Genomic DNA, 22966 nt, shown 5'->3' with positions numbered 1-22966 from the left:
AAATTTTATGCTTTCTAGTATTCTGATCCAACTCATTGAAAAGACTGATGTCATTTCTAGAAACAATGAGCAATTTCATCATCTAATAGTCAATTTCACATTCCATTTATCATTTTTAGTATTATACTTTATGTTTTCTTTGTCATTTGAGAAATGATAATACAAGCTTTCTTTACAAAATTGAAAAGATAGAGGATATAATGAAAAGTGTGTGTCCCTTCCATCACTAATGCCAAGCTGTTCTCCCCAGAAGGAACCAATGATACCACTTTCTAATGAATCTTCCAGAGGCGTTCTATGTGTACATATATATGAGTGCACATAATAATTGCATTTTTTATGGTGAACAGATTATACAAACTGTTTTGTACCTCATTTTTTTCACTCTACTATATATCTTCAAGGTTGTTCTATATTTATACATATAAACCTCCACTATCAGTTTTTTTACTGGCTACATAGTATTCCAGTATATGTACATGGAAAATGTATATTACCAATTTATATAGATGGACATTTAAGTAGTTTCCCATCTTTTGCCATTAAAAGGGATGCCTCAACAGGCCTCTTGTATGTATGTATGTATATATACATATATATGATTTTGCACACATATATTTCCTAAAAGTGAACATGCTATATCAAAGTGTCCATGCATTTATTCTATCTAATGTGGGCCAGGCATTATTTTCTAGTAACCACTTTTTATATTTAAAGATTTTCTGAACGAAAGTGAAAAGCATTCACACCAAACATAGGCCAGAGCATGTACATATATTGTGTATCTGTAATTTCTTTAAAAGAAGACCTACTTCGTTTTAAATAGGGAGCTCACACCACTCACAATATGACCAAGAAGTTTGCCTGGAGTGCACAATAGTGAAGAGACCTCTTTGCCAAATTTGTCCAAGGCTACTGCCAGCCAGGGAGTATCATCATCTTTAGTATTATCAATCATACTTTTCAAATGATTTATCTCTGCATTCATCTCCTCAGATTTCTTTCTAAATCCTTCTTTAAGCAGAGCTTCCTGGACCTAAAAAAAAAAAAAAAAGTGAGAGAAGGGAAGTAAAACTTTTTAAATCCCCATTTTTTTCCAAGGGTTACATTTTGTCAAACTTTAAAACTTTGCAAATTATCTTTGCTTCACTGCTAAAATTGTTCTTTCTTACTCAGTCATGAAAGGAGAATTTTGTAACACAGAATATCTACTGGTTTGGACCTAAACACTAAGAGAAAGTATAGTTTACAGCCTTACTAATATTCACATACCATTGGGTTTTGCCAAAAAGCTAAGCCTGACATGAGGACAAATATATGTTCCAGCCAAAAAATGAGAGGTGAGAGGTAACCTTGGTCTGATTGCATTAATTCTCAGTCCCACTCAAGATGGTGCAGTCAGCCAAATCATAGAAATCTGTTATAAACACGTCCAGATGGACAGTGAGAAAATCCCCTCTATGTCACGTGATAGCTTGGGTATCTATCCACACCTGGAGACATTGTAGCAAGTTTAGAAGCCGTTGCCTCTCTATGTTTTTAAGTCTGGACATTTCCAATAGTTTTACGACAGCATAGATCTACCTCAGGGTCTCTGGGTGGTAGCAAGGTTCCTGGTAATTGGCAATGATCCTGGTAAAGCAAACCAGTTGCTGCTCATATCAAATATATGTGGTTGGAATATCTGTTTAATGAAGCCTCATGAGATCATTTAAAAATTCTCAAAATGGATATCCAAACACTATTTATATTCTCCAGGGGACTGGAGGGGCCATAATCATGCTGAACTCTCCAGAGTCTACTTATACAGTAGAATTCAAAGGCTTTTTGGAAGGATTCAAAGGCTTCAGGATTTTAATATATCACAAGCAGTAAATGGCAGGGGTGCTTCCCTCCATAGTCTTGCTGTAACCTTCGCCCACCCCTTCCTGATGTACAAGGGTAATGACCGTCAAGCACTACTAAGGCCACAGCCTGACCTACCTTCAGCTTATGCTCCAACATCATATTGTGCTCTCTCAGTAGGTTTTCTCTTCCCCTCGCCAGCTTCTCTGTCAGCTGGGCTATGTTTTCCTGGAGACTCCTCTGTCGTGCTTCCGTCTGCTGCTCCAGTTCCTGCAGTTTCTGTTTCAGCAGCTCCTGTTCCCTCTCAGCTGTCTCCCTCCTGGTCTGCTCCTCTGCCCCAAGAAGGTTTTAGAGAGGGATGAAAATAAGGTAAGGACTGATCTCTACCCTCCTGACTTCAGAGACCAAATAAAATTGGAAAGGGAGGTAGGAAATCTCTGAAATCCGCCCCCTGTGTCCACACCACCAAGAGCACATTTCAGAATGTGATGGGAGAGGCTCTGTCTGGCTGACATCTAACCATGTCCAACCACAACTCCCCTTGCTGTTTTTGGATGTAGCAGACCTGTCCCACAGATGGAGAAGAGGCTCCTTCTTCCTTATCAGGAAGGTTTTGCTCTCACACCTGTCAGAGGGAACTGCGGGACCGCCAGAGCCCTACTCCTTACCTACTACAGCCTTCTCCCCATCACTGAGGGCTTTATCTGCCTGCAGGATGGATTTCTCTATTGCCACCTGTGACAGCAGAAAGTTCTGGAGGACTTCGTTTGCCTGAGGAACCAAGAAGGAGCACAGAACTTAAAATTCCATTGAGGAGATTAGTGCTGCAGAAACAAGTATGTCCATGTAATTTTTTGCTTCATGTTTAAAATTCTACAGTGGTTCACTACAAGCCTAAGCTCCTTACGGCGACCTGTCTTCCTCCAGTATCTAGCCCCGTGCTCCTTCCTTCTACCCACTCCAGATTCCAGCCAGTCAGAACTATGTTCAGTTCTACAAGCCCAGGATCTCTGGTGCTTTCCCATATTGCTCTTCCCAATGTGAAATACTGCCTCTAAAACGTGCTGCTGTTTTCCTCTGCTACTTGCTGTCTGTAACTTTAGGCAAGTTAGTTTGTTGACAAGTTAGTTGACAATAAGCGTAGATGCTTCTTAATGTTATTTGAAGGATTAAAGAGTCTAGCGAAAGAGCTTAGCATTATGGCTATAGGCAATAACAGTTCAAAATATGTCAGCTGCATTCTTGCTATCATTCTTACTTTTTTATTAGTACATTTGTTACTATCACCTATGTAGCCCATTTTCACAGGTTCAGAAGAGTTATAACTTTGTATGCAATTGTCTGTGTATTGGACTTCCTCTCTTGTGATCAGCCTTGAGTACAAAGACTCTGATTTGTAGATCGTCTGCACTTGGCACATCAAAAAGCATGTTGTTGGATGAAGAAATGAACAATTTCTGTTCTGCCTCGTGAACTTTAGAAATCCATAGTCATTTTGGGGGAATGGACATTTCTCCTCAGGAATAAAGAACATTGTATGGACCTCAAGTGCTAAAACTGTCATGATACGCCCATGCTCTCTCATTACCCACACCTGGTGCTGTGCTCTCAGATTTTCAGGAACCCCCCTTGACTCTATTCTGTAGACTCCCCATGCTCCCCTTATTCCTCACCTTCACTCCTTTCCTGGGCACTTGGCAATACTCGCTTTCAAGCATTTCCTTTGCTTTCCTGTAGAGTTCATGACCTCCAGGAACAGAAAAAGTGCCTGCTGAAATATTTTCCATTAGGGCCTTGGAAAGCTCCTGAAGTTTAGCCTGGCAGTATTCGACAGATGCCTGTTCATTCTGCAGCAAGAAACCCTCCTTCTTATCCTTTAAGATTTCCTGCAAGGGAAATGTAGAGAGATGTCACCAGAAGCAAGGAACAGAGGAGATACGTTTCCAAGGAATCTGGTAGAAGGACTGGTGTGACTGTGGTCCTCAGGAGAAAAGCATTCTGTTGGAGTACAGGGAATAAAACAGCAATCACAAGATCTGATCTACTCACAATCTTGAAAACTCTCTGTAAGACCACAGGAAAGTTTCTTAGCCTCCCTTCAGGCTCTTCATCTGAAATGTTGGAGTCACATTATCTAATCTCTGTGGTTCCTTGCAGCTGCAACATTCAGTGATTCTATAGTCAATGATACAAGGAGCAACCTAAGTTGAAAATGGCCTGGAATGAGGGGCTGATAAGAGAAATTTTGCGTGCTGGTCATGGGAATGTGTTCACAGGAAAAGAAACCAGCTTCAGAATGACTTTTGGATGCTCTGGACAGCCTTGGAATCCACAGAAGTATTTACTTTATGAAGATATCTATACTGATTTTACATCAGAGATGAGAGACATTTCCAGATAAACTGCCTGAGGCTTGGCAGAAAAAAGAAGGAAATGTAGTCCTTTGAAGCCCTATATCCCTGATGGGAACACAGACTACTTTATCCTCGAGAGAGGGATGAGCCATGGGTTCAATAAAGGCTCTGCTAGGCTTTTGACAGATGCCTCTTCAGTCTGTCATATTCTCCCCTTCTTCAAGAGAAGGGGACAAATAGTAAAGAGAAATTACCACAAGATTCTTCTGGAATTCCTGATTTTCATCCTTGAAGGAGCGCTCCATAAAGATTGCAATGGCTTCCCTCTCACAGGCTGCGTGCACCTCCAGAAGCTCCTGGAGCGTGTCCGTGGGGAGCCTCAGTTGCTGGGCCATCTGCTCACTGTAGTGGTCGGCTGCCTTCTGCGCGGCCGCTGAGTTCTCCAGCTGGGCCAGAGTTGTCACTGCGTTCTCCAAACAAGGTACAGCTCCAGTATTGATGGTATCCACATAGGTCACAACCAGAGTCCTCAGACCTGAATAAACCAGGACATTTAAGGGATAAATATTAAGTTATCAGTCAATAGGCACCAGGGTTCTGAGGCTACATTTCTAAGGTCTCACACACACACACACACACACACACACACACACACACACCACTTCCCCCTTCTACTATCCCTACCTTCATTTCCCTACTGGCTCTTCATTTTTATGGTTTTCCAGCCCACAGGGCTGAAAAAAATTAAAAATTTACCTGTATGTAAAATACTAGGGGATATCTGAAATATTGAAAGCAAGATAGATTACAGAGGTATTAGATGAGACAGGGTATATCAGATTATATCAGATTATATTTATTCCCAATTCTGGGGCTTTGAATGGATTTTTCAGTGATTTATGGGCTAATATTTATTTTTGGACCACTGTAAACTCCCAAAATATTTTTTGTATTCTCCTTGTGAAGAACACTTACTATACAAGACTTCCCCTGAGAAAATGGAATTTTGTTTTTATACCCAGATAGTGAATTTTTTTCTTAGTGTAGGAATTTTTCAGATCAGTGGAAGCCACAGATTTCAGTGACAAAACTTGCAATTTGGGGGAGAGATTTTTAAATCTCCCAAAGTAAGATAAGTATAAAATATACACATTTCTTCATGGAGTATGAATGTCTGTAGAACCTAAATTCTATACGGAATCACACAAAACTACTGAAAAACACATATATAAAATATTCAATGGTCCCACGGAAATGGGAAAAAGAGTCTCACGGTTCCCAGTGACTGTGATTCCCTCTCTGAGGGTCTTGGTTTTTGCATTGGTGAAGATGTAAGAACAGAAATTGTTTGTTTGTTCCAGGAATTTAGGATCCAGTTGGTCTTCAGACACATTCTCAATATCAGCTAGAAGTTCTTTGTCATTTGTTGGCCGGTCAAAGACAAAACATTTCCGTGTTGGAAAGAAATGCCTGATACACTCTCTGGGTAGATTTGATGTTTGGGCTTTGGGATTCTTGCCTGAGGGACAGAAAAACAGAGATTAGACTGGGAAGACTCTTGGGACAAGGGAGCTAATGGTTTTTACGACAGGGATTTGTGTATCTTTGCTGTCTTCTATGTTTATAACTCCTTTAACATAGACATTCAGTACTTCTATGCACATCAAACTTATACCAATGATGTAACTCTGGAGAGAAATTTGGGGAGACTTCTGATCCAGTAAAAGAAACCTATGGCTGGTATCCCCAGACCCGCGCATGGTAGAGTAGTTGTCTATTAGATGTTTACTGAACTAATGGCTAAAAGAATGAAAGGTCAAGTGTGACTTTTTGCTCTACTTAATCTCATGTAGGAATTGAGCTGTGGGACTAAAAAGAAGAGCCACAAAAAAGGGATAGTGAACAATATCAGGAATATTAGGAATGACACCAGATTATTTAGGGGAAATGATTTTGATGCTAAAAAATAATTGGTACAGAGTTAGCTAATTTTTAGTAAAAAACACTGAAGGGTAAATGTACCTAAAATGTAATTTTAAGATGTCACCACTAATCAATAACCTCTTTGACATAAAGGATTATATTTGATCTGACAGTTGTCTTCTCCCACCTAGCCAGTTTCTCAATAAATATTTAAAGAAAGCATAAATAGAAAAATGAAAACAAAAAGGAATAAATCAGAATTGATATATCTTTCAAGATTTCATCAGATACACCCACTGTAAATGTAACCAATTAAAATAATTTATTAATTTGTAATTAAAGCATGGGTAAATATATGGGAATTAGGAGAAAGGTGTGATATGGAATGTAAAATGAATGTTCTAAAAATTATTGCAAATATTGAAAAGGCATAGATTGAAAAGACACACACTTCTTCAGGATTACTTAGAACATAAAGTCATTTTGTAGATGATATACTATACAGGATTAGAAAGTTCCCTCTTTGAGAAAAATAATACCTAACTATGTGAAATGCACTTTTCTTTTCATTAGGTTGACTTTTCATTTTAATTTCATGTCTAACAAGTATCTTGTCAGGTTTTTTTCCTCAACAAAAAAAGCAGAAGCCAAAATAGGGAACTCAAGTGTCTGGTCTTTAGAAGAATTAGCACCCATTGTAATCTGGATGCTAAGTTAAAAATGGTATGAAAAACAAATTGGTTTTGAATAATTTCACTTTACCTTACACTTTACTTTTCTTAAGAGAACTTAGACTCCAGTCCCTAGAGCTTTGCAATCTGCTTTCCAGCCACAGTTTCTACAGACTTTGATCGAGTCTCAAATACAAATGCAGCCCCAGAGATGGTGGACGGTGTGTAGTAGATCCCACCCTCTATTGGACCATCCACTGTCCAGGCCATGCTCTGATACCTGGAATCAGCTTCAAGGCATTCTCCAGGTATTCATCTTCTGTGATAGGGTGACCGTTTAACATCAGCTCCAGGGTGAAATCCCGTACAGTCCAGATAAAGTCTGGAAAGAAACTCACAAACTCTGTGGAATCTTCTAGTACACCAGGTCTTGAAAAGGACTTGGCCCTGATGAGTTCTGTGAGCTCTGTCACATAACTAGGAACTTGGTTAAGGAAAAGAAAACCCCTACACACAATTCCCACATTTCCCTAATTTAAAAGTATTATAATCACTCTCTTTTGCTGTGAGTCCCCTCCACTCCACTAAAGGCAGCTAAATAACAGGGAAGGAGAAACTGACTCTACCTCCATTCCCAAAAACTCAATGAAACTTGGTGGTTCAGTTCCTGGAAGGATACTGCAGTTGTTCCAAGGCCTGGTGGTTGATGGTGCTCATGCTGTTGTAGACAAAGCTGCTACATAGAAGCACAGCCAGGGCAAAGATCCACGAGTCATTCTTAGGGTCACCCTAGAAAGCACATTTGAACACGAGACTTAGGAGTTTACTCCTAAATTAGAAATTCATTCATACACTTATTCTATCATATTTTCATTTATTATTTCAGCTGACATACTCACCATGCAAAGAAATTGTTTGAAGAGAAACATAAATACAGATAACAGCTTTGACAATTACAAAGACATTTTTATGTTTCCAATTTTTTCATATATAAAATCCTTCTTATCTTCATAGTGCTTTTTTTCCCCTCAATTGGATGAAGTAAAATAACATATACATAAAATCTAGTACAGTACTTGGTGTGTAATTATGTATTCAATGATGACTGTTAGCACTTATTTATTCTACAAACATTTATTAATCACAGCCCATATAAAATATACCACAGTTGGCATAACTGGGTGTTTAAATTGTATCCAGTCAGTAAATATCTGCAGGAAGTTACTGAATGCTCCCTACTGTTTCTTAGATTTCAAAAAGCCATGTTAAAAATGACAGTTATTCCTTTCAAGATGCCTATTTCAAAGCAGTGACAAAATCCATAACAATAAATGCAACAAAGATGACAATACCTATAAAAAGCTTACATCTTAGTAGTGTATATAAGCAGTTGAACTTATAGCTATAATATTAAATTAAAATTTGTTTGTCAAGGAAGAATAGAGCTATGAAAGCTGGAGAAAGAATCTATGATATGAAAGCCTCCTCAAAGTCTTGAACTGAGTATTAAAGAATTGGCTGAATGTGGAATTGAAGAAATGAAGGTGGTCCCATAGATAGAAACACTCACAGAAGCAAAATTAGACATGGGAGCATACAGGGGTCTTGTAATGAAAATAGAGTCATTTCATCTGACTGGAGCAGAGGTTGAGTGGAGAAGTACATTTGAGCTCTAGTGCAGCCTGATGAAGGGCCTTAAAGGCCAGGCTAATTTGTTTGTATAAATCATAGCACTGTCTAAGTAATAGCGTAAATCCAGAGATCATTTCTACTATAACGGTTGTGAAGCTATTCCCTAGAACAAATGCAAAAACTGTGATTCATGTCAAGAAGAGTCTATATTGGAGTTTGGGGGGGAAATAGTCTATTCATCACTTTATTTCCCCAAAATGCAATTTTTAAAAATAATCAATTAGGATAAGAAGAAGTGGTATTTATGACAAACAATAAATTATTTCAACAACAAGACTATATCATTGCTTGATATATGATTTTAAAATAAATACAGAATTTCTAATTCTCCTTTGGGAAGAAATAGAAAGCTATAGAAATTTAGACTATTTCCAAATAAGTCTCAAAGTAAGTGGGAAAAAAGTAATTTATTTCATCCATTAGTAGAAAGCTAAAATACCAAAAATCCATCTTAAAATGTTTCTTGTAGGACAAACACATGCCTTTATAGAAACAGCACATTCAGAGGTATCTTACAGCATTCTACAATGCTCTGTGAGTAGTTGATGAACTTCATCATAGAAAATATAAACCCATCTCTTAACTCTAACCCTCAAATACATTCTTCATCTGGTAGCTAAGAAGGTGAATCAGAAAACTTTCCTCACTCCCAGGTTGATGTTTCTCCACTTTCTTACCAAGGCATCCTTACACTTAACTGTAAGTTATGGAAACTGTGAGGTGCTGCCTGGATCACCTTTCAAGACTAAAGGACTTAGTCCCCCAGCTGTTGGGAGTGCTGGTGAAAGACAGTCTTTAGGTGTCAGGCCTCTTAATTAGAAAGGCTTCCAGAGCAGGCTTCCAATAATTTATCAGCACCCTTGTCCCAGCTCAGGATAACTCAAAAGGACCGTTCAATCTAGAGCTCACATGGAATTGACAGAAGTTGGAGATTGCAATGCAGCACTTCTTCCTCTCTCCAACCTGCTTCTTTACCAATCATACTTTATTAAACCCGACTGCATATGTGTGGCCTTGTCAACTGGACTAAAGACTCTTCGAGGACAGGACCTTTATTTTGGTCAGTGATATCTACAGTACTAAGTTCAAAGGTCTAGAATTCAGTTGTTCAACAATTATTTATTAAATGTAATCAAGTCATCCACACAGTGCCAAGAAATAAAAGATTTTATCTAACATACCATGATACCTTACCTAGAAGTGAGATTCAAACAAACCATAGTCTGCCTCCTTTACTATAGGTGATTTCTAGACTTTACAAATAGACAACAGCAGTTAAATGTCTATGATCGTCAAGCAATAAGGAGAAAATCCAGAATAAAAAGGATTTATCTGTGATTTTCTGCCTTACTTTTTCCACATCGCCCAGGCCCTCTGTGTCCAGAAGGACCAGGGTATGGTCTGACTTGGAGGGGTGAGGCACACACCACATCCAGATGCCCTTTGTTTTAGACTGCACTGTAGAGCCCAGAGGGAAACCTGCAAGGGGAGGGGAGAAAGCAACTTTCAGTTACAGCAGATAATCTAAGCAGCCCAGGGGCTAAAACGTCAGACTTACTGGAGTTTAAGTACCCCAGCATACAACATGGTGCTTTCTCTATTTCCTCAAGAATGTCCTACTTTGTCTGTCACCTATTTCAAGGAGGAGGGGAAATTAATTGTGAGAATGATGCCAAGCAAGGGATCAACAAGGAGACAAAGAGGTATCCATGAATCAGACAAAACAGAGGTCTCAGATAACCATAAGAAGAGTATTTTGAAAGAATGGTGAGGTTCAGAGACAGAGAGAAGTGGATTGCAGTAAAATATGGGCAGGTAAAAAAGTGGAAAAAAGAAATTGAGATTATATTTTTTGCCAGACAAAATAATTTTTGAAAAGGGGAAGAGGTATTAGCCACAATAGGATATGAAGTCCAGGAAGGATTTTTAAGATAATATATAATGAAACATCTTTATATGTTGATGAGAATATTCCATAGAAAAGCAAAATGTGTTTCGAGAGAGAGAAGACACAATTGCAAGAGCCCAGTACTTAAGCAGGTAGAAGAAGGTAGGATTTTTTGCATACATAGGAGAAACATTGCTTTATAGGAATAAAACAAAAAATATGATAACAGATCACAATAAGGTAGTGATTTAGTGGTGAGAATTAGAAGTGAAACGGTGGTTTATTGAGAGGAATTTTGTTCTCCCTTCACATGACCAGGGAAGAAAATTAAGAGGCTGAGATATCAGCTAGAGTCAAACAAATGGATCCTGACCAAGTACAACACTCACCATTGTTCTGTCCTGTAAGACGGTTCATCAAGTAGGATTTGCCTGTACGATACAGTCCTACAATGGCCACGACCACCAAAGGCTGTGAAATCTTCTCAAGAATCTGTAGAGCTTCCTGGTTCACTGACAGCAGCTCATTGTCATGTTCCACCAGACAAATGGGGTCCCTCATGTTGGGTCCAGATGCCATGGCAACCTGCTAACTTAAAAGTGCTTCCTAGTAGAAATAAGATTATAAAGTCATTCCCTAACTCAGAGTCATACAAGCATTTGTCAACGTTGGACTTGGTAAGAATTCTGTACTTTCCATGAGACGAAAGCTAACCTAGAATTAGCAGACTACAGAGGTTTTCCTCCATCATTCCCTCAAATCTCTGATGAGGTTTGTAGTGAAACACTGGCTATTATCACTCTCTATAGTTTTACTTCAATAATAATAATAAAATTCAAGTTATTGTTACTACACACTGAAGGCCTACGATATACCAAGCCCTGTGATACATAAAGTACATACCCACCTAAACTCATACTTAAAAGAACCAACCATGATATTAGAGACATGGAACATTCAGCTTCATCCCCCAACCTCTGGGGATCAGAGAAGAGCTGAAAGTTGCATAATCATCAATGACTAATTGTTTAATCAACCATCCCTATTTAATGAAGACTTCATTTAAAAAACTGAAAAACCCTAATTAAAAGGGTTCAGAGAGATTCTGACTTGATGACCATGGAGGTGGTCAAAGGATGGCATGTCTAGAGGGGACATGGAAGCTCCACAACACTTTCTTACCTTTCTCTATGCATTTCTTCTATCTTGCTGTTCCTGGGCTGTATCCTTTTTTAATAAACCAGTAATCTAGTAAGTAAACTGTTTTTCCTGATTTCTGTAAACCATCCTAGCAAATTATTGAACCTGAAGAGGAGATGGTGGGAAGCTCCAACGTATAGCCAGTTAGAAGTCCAGGTGACAACCTAGACTTGCAATTGGCATTTGAACTGGGGGCCAGTCTTGTGGGACTGAGCCCTTAACCTGTGGGGTATGGACTAACTCTTGGAAATTAGTGTCAGAAGTGCTTAGTGTGAAAAAAATGCCCAGATATGTGGTGACCAGAAGTGAAGTATGGAGAATAGAAAGTTGAGAGGAGAAATTGAATTTTTCCTTTTCAGGGTGGAGACAAACAATAGATGATCAAAAGACCCAAGGAGAGAAACTTTGGGAAATTAAGATATTTAAAAGCAGCATATACAGGGGAAAACTGAAAAGGCACACACAGGTTCAGGGAAGATGCATGCTCAGAAAAGCCTAAAAAGACTTTATGGTTTCTCCTTAGCTTAATCCCAAGCCTCAAAACCAAGGGCCAGCTTAGTGAAAGAATTCCTTGGCACAAAGCCAGTATGCAAAGAATGGGAAAGTTAGCTGCTTTTATAAATGCCCAATTTTCAACAAAAGCAACAACAAAACAAAAATCACAAGGCATACAAAGAAATGTATGCCCATTCAAGGCATACAAAGAAAATGTGGCCCTTTCAAAGGAAGAAAATAAAGTAGTATGAAACACCCCTGAAGAAATACATGCACTAAGTGTTCTAGGCAAAGACTTTGAAATAACTTTCTTAAATATGCTCAGAAAGCTAAATGAAAACACAAAGAACTAAAGAATACCAGCAAAACAATATGTGGGGACTTCCCTGATGGCCCAGTGGTGAATCATTTGCCTTCCAATGTAGGGGCCACAGGTTTGATCCCTGGTTGGGGAACTAAGATCTCACATGCTGCAGGGCAACTAAGCCCATGTGCCTCAACTACTGAGCCCATGCGGCACAACTAAAGAGCCCGCATGCCTCAACTACAGAGCCCACGCGTTCTGGAGCCTGCACACCACAACTAGAGAGCCTGCGCAGTGCAACTACTGAGCCCATGTGCTATGGAGCCCATGCACTACAACTAGAGAGAAGCCTGCATGCCACAACGAAAGATCCCACATGCCGCAACTAAGACCTGAGACAGCCAAACATTAAATAAATAAATAAATAAGCTGTAACTCCATCCCACCCACACATTTCTAAAAAAAAAAAAAGAAAGAAAAAGAAAGAAAAGAAAAACAATATGCGAACAAAATTTTAAAATCAACAAAGTGATAAAAATAATAAAAAGGAACCCAGTAGAAATTCTGAAACCAGAAAATACAATAACTGAATTTAGAAATTTTCTAGAAGGGATCAGACTTACACAGTCAAAAGAAAGAATCAGCAAACTTAAAGCTAAGATATCTGAAGTTATAAAGTCTCAGGAGCAGAAGGAAGAAAGAATTTTTAAAAGTAATATAGCCTAAGAGATTTATGGGATATTGTCAAGTAGACAGATACATGCATTATGGAAGTCACTGAAGCATAAGCGGAGAGGCAGGGCAGAGAGATTCTTTGAGGAAATAATCACTAAAAATTCCCAATGTGATGAAAAAACACGAATCTACAAATGCAAGAAGTTCAACAACTCAAATAGGATAAATAATTAGAGACCCATGCTGAAACATATTATAATAAAACTGTCAAAAGACAAAGAGAGAATCTTGAAAGCAACAAGAAAGAAGCAACTCATCACAACCCACCACCCAAAAGAATCCAAAAGAGAAGAACAAACAAAGCCCAAAGTCAGCAGAGGGAAGGAAATAATAAAGATCAGAGAGGAAATAAATAAAATGGAGATCAAAAAACAATAGAAAAGATCAACAAAACCAAGAGCTGGCTTTTTGAAAGGATAAACAAAATTGACAAACCTCTAGCCAGGCTCACCAAGAAAAAAAGAGAGGACCGAAGTAAACAAAAAAGAAATGAAAGAGGAGAAATAACAACTGCAACCTAAGAAATACGAAATAACATAAATGGATACTATGAATAGTTATATGCCAACAAATTGAACAACCTGGAAGAAACTGACAAACTTCTAGAGACATAGAGACTGCCAAGTCTGAGTCAAGAAAAAACAGACAATTTGAACAGACCAATCACTAGAAGTGAAATAGAATCTGTAAAAACAAACAAACAAACAAAAAATCTACCATAAAACAAAAATCCAGGACTGGATGGCATCACTGGGGAATGCTACCAAACATATAAAGAAGAACTTATACCTATCCTTCTCTAACAATTCCAAAAATTGAAGAGGGAACACTCCCAAATTCATTCTATGAGGCCACCATTTCCCTGATACCAAAACCAGACAAAGGCACCACAAATAAAGAAAATTACAGGCCAATATCTTTGATGAATATATATGCAAAAATCCTCAACAAAATATTAACAAACTGAAATCAACAATACATAAAAAGAATCATACACCATGATCAAGTTGGATTCATTCCAGTGTCACAAGTATGGTTCAATACAGGCAAATCAATGTGTTACACCACATTAACAAAAGGAAAGACAAAAATCACATGATCAATTCACTAGATGCAGAAAAAGCATTTGACAAAATTCAATATCCATTCATGATAAAAACTCTTGTCAAAGTGGGTATAGAGGAAGCATATCTCAACATAATAAAGTCCATTTACGAGAAACCCATAGCCAACATAATACTTAATGGTGAAAACTTGAGAGCCTTCCCACTAAATTCAGGAACAAGACAAGGATGCCCACTCTCATCACTTCTCTTCAACATAGTATTGGAAGTCCTAGCCACAGCATTCAGACAAGAAAAAGAAATAGAATGTATCCAAATTGGAAAGGAAGAGGTAAAATTGTCACTATTTGCAGATGACATGATACTCTCTGTATAGAGAACCCTAGAGTCTCCACCCAAAAACTATTAGAACTAATAAATGAATTCAGCAAGGTTGCAGGATACAAGATTAATATACAGAAATCTCTTGCATTTCTATACACTAATAAAGAAATATTAGTATGAGAAAATAAAGAAATCTCATTTAAAATCACATCAAAAATAAAATAAAATATCTAGGAATAAACTTAACAAAGGAGTTGAAGACTATACTCTGAAAACTATAAAATATTGATGTAGGAAATGAAGGTGATTCAAAGAAATGGAAAGACATCCAGTGCTCTTGGATTGGAAGAATTAATGTTATTAAAATGGCCATACTACCAAAGCAATCTACAAATTTAATGCAATCTCTATCAAAGCATTTTTCACAGAACTAGAGCAAACAATCTGAAAATTTATATGGAACCATGAAAGATCCTGAATTGCCAAAGCCATCTTGAGAAAAAAGAGCAGGGTTGAAGGTATAACCCTCCCAGCCATCAGACTACACGACAAAGCTACAGTAATCAAAACAGCATGGTATTGGCACCAAAAAACAACACGTAGCTCAATGGAACAGCATAGAGACCCCAGAAATAAGCCCACACTCATATGGTCAATTAATCTGTGACAAAGGAGGAAAGAATATACAATGCAGAAAAGACAGTCTTTTCAACAAGTGGTGCGGTGAAAACTGGAAAGCCACATGTAAAATAATGAAATTAAAACATTCCCTCACACCACATACATAAATAAATTCAGAATGGTTTAAAGACCTAAATGTAAGACGTGAAACCTTGAAACTCCTAGAAGAGAACATAGGTGGAACATTCTGACATCAATTGTAGCAATATTTACTTAGATCAGTCTCCTAAGGCAAAAGAAATCAAAGCAAAAATAAACAAATAAGACATAATTAAATTTAAAAGCTTTTGCATAGCAAAGGAAACCATCAACAAAACAAAAAGACAACCTACAGAATGGGACAAAATATTTGCAAATGATGTGACCAACAAGGGGTTAATATCCAAAATATACAAACAACTCATAAAACTCAACCTCAAAAAGCAAACAATTCAATCAAAAAGTGCACAGAAGACTTGAGTAGACATTTTTCCAAAGGAGATATACAGATGGCTAATAGGAACATGAAGAAATGCCCAACATCACTAATTACTAGAGAATTGCAAATCAAAACCACAATGAGCTATCACCTTACACCAGTCAGAATGGCTATCATCAAAAAGATCACAAATGACAAATATTGGAGAGGGTGTGGAGAAAAGGGAACACTCATACACTGTTGGTAGGAATGTAAATTGATGCAACTATTAAGGAAAACAGCATAGAGATTCCTTAAGAAACAAAAAATAGAACTACCATATGATCCAGCAATCCCATGCCTGGGTATATATCCAGAAAAAATGAAAACTCTAATTCAAAAAAGATACATACACTCCAATGTTTATAGCAGCACTATTTACAATAGTTAAGGCATGGAAGCAACCCAAGTGCCCATCAACAGATGACTGGATTAAGAAGTTGTAGTATATAGACAATGGAATATTATTTGGCAGTAAAAAGAATGAAATACTGCCATTTGTAGCAACATGGACGGACCTAGAGAATATTGTGTTTAGTGAAATAAGTGAAACAGAGAAAGACAAATAATATCAGTTATGTGTGGAAACTAAAAAATAATACAAATGAATGTATATTCAGAAACAAATACAGAAACAAAGTCACAGATGTAGAAAACAAACTTGTGGTTACCAAAGGAAGAGAAAAGAGGGGAGGAACAAATTAGGGGTATAGGACTAACAGATAAAAAGTACTACGTATAAAATAGATAAGCAGCAAGGATATACTGTATAGCACAGGGAATCACACCCATTATCTTATAATAACCTTTAATAAAATATAATCTACAAAAATACTGAATCATTATGCTGTATGCCTGAAACTAACACAATATTGTAAATTAACTATACTTCAATTTTTTTAAAAAAAAAACTTTTTTAAGAAAAAAGAACTCTTTCCATAAAAACTGCTCTCAAAATTGAGGTAGAGCTTAAGACATTTCCAGGTAAAGAAAAGCTGAGATATCCATTACTACTAGACCTGTCCTGGTAGAAATGCTAAAGGGTTGAAATAAAGGACACTAGACAGTAACCAGAAAACTATATGAATATAGAAAGATCTCTGGGAAAGGGAATTTATCAGTAAATATAAAAACCTGTATTATTGTAATTTGGGGTTTAATTACACTATTTTCTACAGTGTATAAGAAACAAATACATAAAAATTATAAATCTATGTTAATGGATAGACAATATATAAAGATGTAATTTTGTCATTAATAACATAAAGTGAAGGAAGGAAGAGCAATGAAAAAGTAGAGTTTTTGTATGCATTTGAACTTAAGTTGGCACCTTTTCAAAATAGATATTATAAGAGTGTTACTGTAATCACCTCAGCCATCACAAAGAAAATATCTATAGAATATACACAAAAGGAAATGCAAAGGGAATCAAAATATGTCAGTACAAAAAAATCAACTAAACATAAAAGAAGGCAGAAATGAAGAAAATGAGAAACAAAAAGCAATAAGACATATAGAAAATAAATAAGAAAATGGCAAAAATAAGTTCTTCCATATTAGTACTAACTTTAAATGCAGATAGATAAAACTCCCCCTAACAAATGTAAATGGATTAACTCTCCAATGAAAAGGCATAGATTGGCAGAATGGATTTTTTTAAAAAGTGCTCCAACTACATGTTGTCTAACTCACTTTAGATCTAAGGACACACACAGGTTAAAAGTGAAAGACTGGAAGAAGATATTCTATGCAAATTGCAATGAAAAGAGGGCTGGGGTGGTTATACCTATATGAGGCAAGAGAGAATGAATGTACTTCAAACATTATTAAAAGAGACAAAGAAGGACATTATGAATAGGTAAAAGAGTCAAGTCACTAGAATATAAAACAATTCTAAATATATATGCCTCAAACATCAGAGCTCCAAAATATATGAAGCAAGCATTGACAGAATTGAGCAACAGAGCACTCAAGAATAACAGGAGACTTTAAAACCCTACTTTCAATAATGGGCAGAAAAACCAGACAGAAGATCAATAACAAAATAGAGGACTTGAACAACACTACAGATTAGTTGGACCTAACAGACATATATGGCACACTCCTATTCAACAACAGGAGAATACACATTTTCCCAGATGTGCATGGAATACTTCCAAGGACAGACAATATTTTGGGCCATAAAACAAACCTTAAATTTTAAAAAGTCTGAAATCATACAAAGTATCTTTTCTGATCACAGTGGAATAAAACTAGAAACTAATAGCTAGAGTAAAACTGGAAACCTCACAAGCATGTGGAAAATAAACAACACACACTTAACCAACGGGTCAAAGAAGAAATTCCAAGAAATATTAGTTAATATTTAGAGACAAATGAGAATGAAAGCACAACATAACAAAACTTATAATATGTAGCAAAAGCAATACTAAGATGGAAAGTTATAACTGTAAATGATTGCGATAAAAAAGAAAAAACCTCAAGTCAACAACCTAAGTTTACTACTTAAGTAACTAGAGAAAGAAACAGGTTCAGGGCTAGCAGAATGAAGGAAATAATAAAGATTAAGCAGAAATAAACAACAGAAAAGCAATAAACAAAATTTTAAAAAGCAAGCATTGGTTCTTCAAAAAGATCAGCAAAATTGACAAACCTTGAGCTAGACTGACTAAGAAAAAAAGAGAAGTCATATTACTAAAAACAGTTATCAAAGTGGGATACTTCTTGGACGATGGCGGAGGAGTAAGATGCGGAGATCACCTTCCTCCCCACAGATACACCACATCTACACGTGGAACAACTCCTACAGAATAAAAATTTATAAATTAAAAAAAAAAAAACAGCAAAAAAAATGTGATTCATAAATAGGCAAAGGACCTGAACAGACATTTCTCCAAAGATATACAAATAGCCAATAGACACATCAAAGGATGCCTAACATCACTAATCATTAGGAGAATATGAATCAAAAGCACAATGAGATACCACCTCACACCAATTACGGTGGCTATTACCAAAAAAAAAAGGCAAACAAGTGCTGGCCAGGATGTAGAAAAATTGGAACCCTTGTGCATTGCTGGTGGGAATGTAAAATGATGCAACCACTGTGGAAAACACTATGGTGGTTCACCAAAAAATTGAACATAGAACTACTATTTGATCCAGCAATTCCACTTCAGGGTATATACACAAACGTATTAATAGCAGGGACTTGAACAGATATTTGTACACCAATGTTCACAGCAGCAGTATCTAAATTAGCCAAGAGGTGAAACAACGCAAATGTCCATCAAGGGATGAATGGATAAACAAAATGTGGCAAGTCATACAATGGAATATTATTCAGCTATAAAAAGAATGAAATTCTAATATGTTACATTGATGAACCTTTGAGACATTATTCTAACTGAAATAAGCCAGACACAAAAGGAAAAATATAATATGATTCCTCTTATGTGAGCTACCTAAAATAGTCAAATGCATAGACAGTAAGTAGAATAGTGTCTAGCACGGGCTGCAGGGAGAGGGAATGAGGAGTTATTGTTTATTTAAAGGGTACTGAGTTCCCATTTGGGATGGTGAAAATATCTGGAGATGGATAGTGGTGATAGTTGCGCAACTATGTGAATGTACTTAGCACCACTGAACTAAGTAAAATGGTTAAAATGGTAAATTTTATGTTAAATATATTTTTTCACAATAAAAAGTTAAAAAAAAAAGCAGACAATCTATTTTTCTGTGCCATGCTACTGCAACCAATTAATTGGCAGAATTAATTGCAAATTAATTGCAAATTATTTGCAACTGCAAAGACATTGGTTATCCTATAAGTTCCTTTATCAATAACCAGTGGTAGCTTTCAAGTGACCATCATACACCAAAATGTGCTAACACTTTAGTGTGATCCTACGTGCTCATCTTTTACCTGCAGGTATAGAAGAGTGTTAAGTAGAAGAAGCAGCAGCTGTGTGGGAATGAAGTCAAAAAAAAGGATGCAGCCTCCCTTTCAAAAAGAGAAGGCAGGAGACAGGAGAATGTCTTGTATCTTAAGGGATTCAGGCTGAAGTATTTAGCTGAGAAGGGTCAGGTTTTTTTGCAACTTAGTCCCAGAAATGAGAATACGAATAAAAATGCAAATATCATTTTATATTACATTGAGAGAGATATACATATATTTAGAGAGAGAAAGCAAATCTAGCAAGAGATCACCACTGGGTAAAGCTAGTTGAAAAGGATATGGGATTTCCTTGTCATTGTTTTCCAAGGCAAAGTTTGATTTGAAAAGTTAAGTATTAAAAGCACAATTATACCATGGGTCTCCTAGCATATTTTTGATTGCTATTATATTAAAAGTTTCCTATAATATCTATGCATGTTTCATTATCAGAATATATAAACATGATATAATATTCAAATATCTCAAATATTCAGTTTTATATTTATAGGTCAAGTATTCAAGATACATCTAATATTATCAAAAAAAACCCCGAGAAAACAGCTCTATCAGTTACTACTCATGTGGCCTTAAACAAGGAGTCTCACCTAGCTAAACCTAAGTTTTTAAAGATTGGGGGTGGTGGTGGTGGTGGTGGGATGAACTGGGAGACTGGGGTTGACATATATACACTAATATGTATAGAATAGATAACTAATAAGAACCTGCTGTATAAAAATAAATAAATAAAATTAAATTTAAAAAAAAAGATAATTATAGGGGTAATGTGAGAAAAATTATAGGTCCCACCTGGAGAATATTTTGATAATAAAATTAAATACTATAAGCTTATATCTGAGCATAGCATGTGACACAAAATAGGATTTCAGTACATGTTTGTTGAATTAGATGGAGATTTATCTATAATAATTGCACTGAACAAGTTGGTCCATTGGGTGCATTTGAACACAGTCTGTGAACTCTAGGTTACTAAGAAACAAGGTCTACAAATAGAAATTTTTTATCAGAGCAAAGCAGCAAGCAAATTCAAACACTGCTCCTGCACCATCTCCTTTTGTCTAATTCTTCAGTGTGGGGAGTAAAGAATACAAAGGAAAACATGGGCCTCTAGCAGCTACATTATAATTTCTGCAGTTGTCCAGTCCCCTCTTTAGAGTGAAGACTAAAGGAAGCTGTAGGAAGATGTGAGAGGAATAACTGCAAACAACTTTATATATGGAATCTAAAAAAAAAAAAAAGGTCATGAAGAACCTAGGGGCAAGATGGGAATAAAGACGCAGACCTACTAGAGAATGGACTTGAGGACACAGGGAGGGGGAAGGGTAAGCTGGGACAAAGTGAGAGAGTGGTAGTGTATATATGGACATATATACACTACCAAATGTGAAATAGATAGCTAGTGGGAAACAGTCACATAGCACAGGGAAATCAGCTTGGTGCTTTGTGACCAGCTAGAAGGGTGGGATAGGGAGGGTGGGAGGGAGGGAGACGCAAAAGTGAAGAGATATGGGGATATATGTGTATGTATAACTGATTCACTTTGTTATAAAGCAGAAACTAACACACCACTGTAAAGCAATTATACTCCAATAAAAACGTTAAAAAAAATAAAAGACCCCACCCGTTCAAAGGGCTAAAAATAAGATAAAAGTGGGAAACAAAAAACCCTGCAGGGGTGCCCCACACTCTCCTCTGAGTGTTTCCTTTTGCCTTTGCCTCAATAAACTGCTTCTTTGTTCTCTTTGCTCCAAAAAAACAAAAAACAAAAAAAACAGATCTGTGATTTCTTAGCTGTGAATAGGCTACAGAATTTTTAACTTCAATTAACAAAGTACAACTGTTCAGTCCTGCTCAGGAGTGGTTTTCAAAATTTGATCTACAGAAGAATCATCCAGAGGGGTTGTTAAACCCAGATTGTATAGATTTTTTAAATGCTGCAAAAGACTCCATGTAACTATGAAAAACAAACCAACAAACACGGGGCGTGGGGGAGAAGAGAGAGGGAAGAGAGAGAGGAGGGGGAGCCAGAGAGAGAGAAGGAAAAAGAGAGAGTTTTGAAGAGATTTTTAATTTTTAACTAATAAAAAATCAGCTATGTGGGGACTAAATTTATCTCTACATAGATATTTTCAGAGCTCTCGCTACGAAGCTTTCTTAAGTATGACTGATAGAAAGATTAAAAGATAATTGCCTATAACCTCCTTGGCAGAAATTGTCTTTTTTTTTATTTTGCTGTACGCGAGCCTCTCACTGTTGTGGCCTCTCCCATTGCGGAGCACAGGCTCTGGACGCGCAGGCTCAGCGGCCATGGCTCATGGGCCCAGCTCCTCCGCGGCATGTGGGATGTTATCGGACCGGGGCACGAACCTGTTTCCCCTGCATCGGCAGGCGGACTCTCAACCACTGCGCCACCAGGGAAGCCCTGCAGAGACTGTCTTATTCTCTGAATTCTAATGCCAGCCACAGAGCTGGATAAAGCAAGACAGGCAAACTCCCATGAGGACTCTTTCGAGGAGCAGCACATCCAGGGAGACAGAGTGTGCCCGTCACTTTGCAGATCTTACTGATCCAGAGAAGCTGAGCGTCCTCCAAACTGAAGCCAGCCATAGACCTCTGCACCCCAGACAATAGGCAACCTGCCCTCTCTCAATTGTCACTTTGAATCAGAAATCAATTTGGGGTTGCACATAAAAGAGATAGACATACCTGCTCCACACACACCAAGAACAGTTCCAGTTGCCTCTCACCCCTTGCTCACTTGCTCCTTGCACCTTTCTGTCCCTCCTTTATCAAAGCTAAAACAGACTGAGCAAGCCAGTCTCCCCTTCCAGTAGAGTAACGGGATAAAACTGAAATTGAAAGTAATTCACGCTGTTTTTGAGACAGCAGAGTCGTGCCAGATTTAGTGACTACAGCACAAATATGGGTGTGGGGTGCAAGGTGAGAGGAAGTTAGAAAAATCCAGTCATCCAACAGTTGCATCCTAACACATTCCACCAGCTTTCTTTGGGCCTCCCCACATTGAAGACTTCCCTGGCCTCTCTTCTTGATACACCTCTCTCCCGGGTGTAAGGTTGCTTATGGTGGCTTACGTCTCCTTGACAAACAAGAAAATTAGAAAATCCATGGCACAAATGTAAGCAAAGCAGTATAAACCAAGTATATTTCAAGTATTTTTCGCTTAGCGAGGATTCCTGAGTGCTGTGTTTAGTGAAGAGCTCTTAACATTTTAACCTGTTCCCTAATATATATATATATATATATTTAATGAAACAAGTATCTTTTATAATAATTAGAAAATAAAGATAAGTAAAGATGAAAATGAATAACCTTCATGGTATTATCCGGGGATGCTCACTACTGGCTTGGCATTCTTGT

At 37.4% G+C, this 22966-nt stretch overlaps 1 protein-coding gene across 2 annotated transcripts; it reads right to left on the bottom strand.

Annotated features, from left to right (window-relative positions):
- Positions 1–755: 755 nt before the first annotated feature.
- Positions 756–22421, bottom strand: LOC111164036 (guanylate-binding protein 6). Of its 2 annotated transcripts, none has more exons than XM_022553330.3 (11): positions 22295–22421; positions 10763–10979; positions 9837–9964; positions 7473–7582; positions 7074–7270; positions 5473–5718; positions 4454–4734; positions 3519–3731; positions 2514–2616; positions 1984–2177; positions 756–1036 (listed from the first exon to the last, which is right to left on the bottom strand). In XM_022553330.3, the coding sequence occupies exons 2-11, from the start codon at positions 10950–10952 to the stop codon at positions 809–811; spliced, it is 1890 nt and encodes a 629-aa protein (XP_022409038.1). In that variant the 5' UTR covers positions 10953–10979; positions 22295–22421; the 3' UTR covers positions 756–808. The 2 variants fall into 2 exon arrangements, with proteins under 2 accessions (XP_022409038.1, XP_022409040.1); XM_022553332.3 differs by having other exon boundaries at positions 10763–10965.
- Positions 22422–22966: the final 545 nt, after the last annotated feature.

This window comes from Delphinapterus leucas, chromosome 1 (assembly GCF_059928025.1).
Source record: "Delphinapterus leucas isolate spDelLeu-1000000601 "Yukka" chromosome 1, BTC_Dleu_Yukka2, whole genome shotgun sequence".
In the NCBI taxonomy this organism is placed as follows: Eukaryota; Metazoa; Chordata; class Mammalia; order Artiodactyla; family Monodontidae; genus Delphinapterus; species Delphinapterus leucas.
Note: the sequence above shows the minus strand (reverse complement) of the source record. Positions and strands in the feature narration are given on the sequence as shown.

Bases quoted from the DNA above. Each gene is read 5' to 3' on its own strand.
- LOC111164036 (XM_022553330.3), bottom strand. From the start codon at position 10,952: ATGGCATCTGGACCCAACATGAGGGACCCCATTTGTCTGGTGGAACAT. The intron at 9,965-10,762 runs GTGAGTGTTGTA...CTCCCCTTGCAG, and splicing joins TCTTACAGGACAGAACAATG to GTTTCCCTCTGGGCTCTACA. The intron at 7,271-7,472 runs GTATCCTTCCAG...CCAAGTTCCTAG, and splicing joins CAGGCCTTGGAACAACTGCA to TTATGTGACAGAGCTCACAG.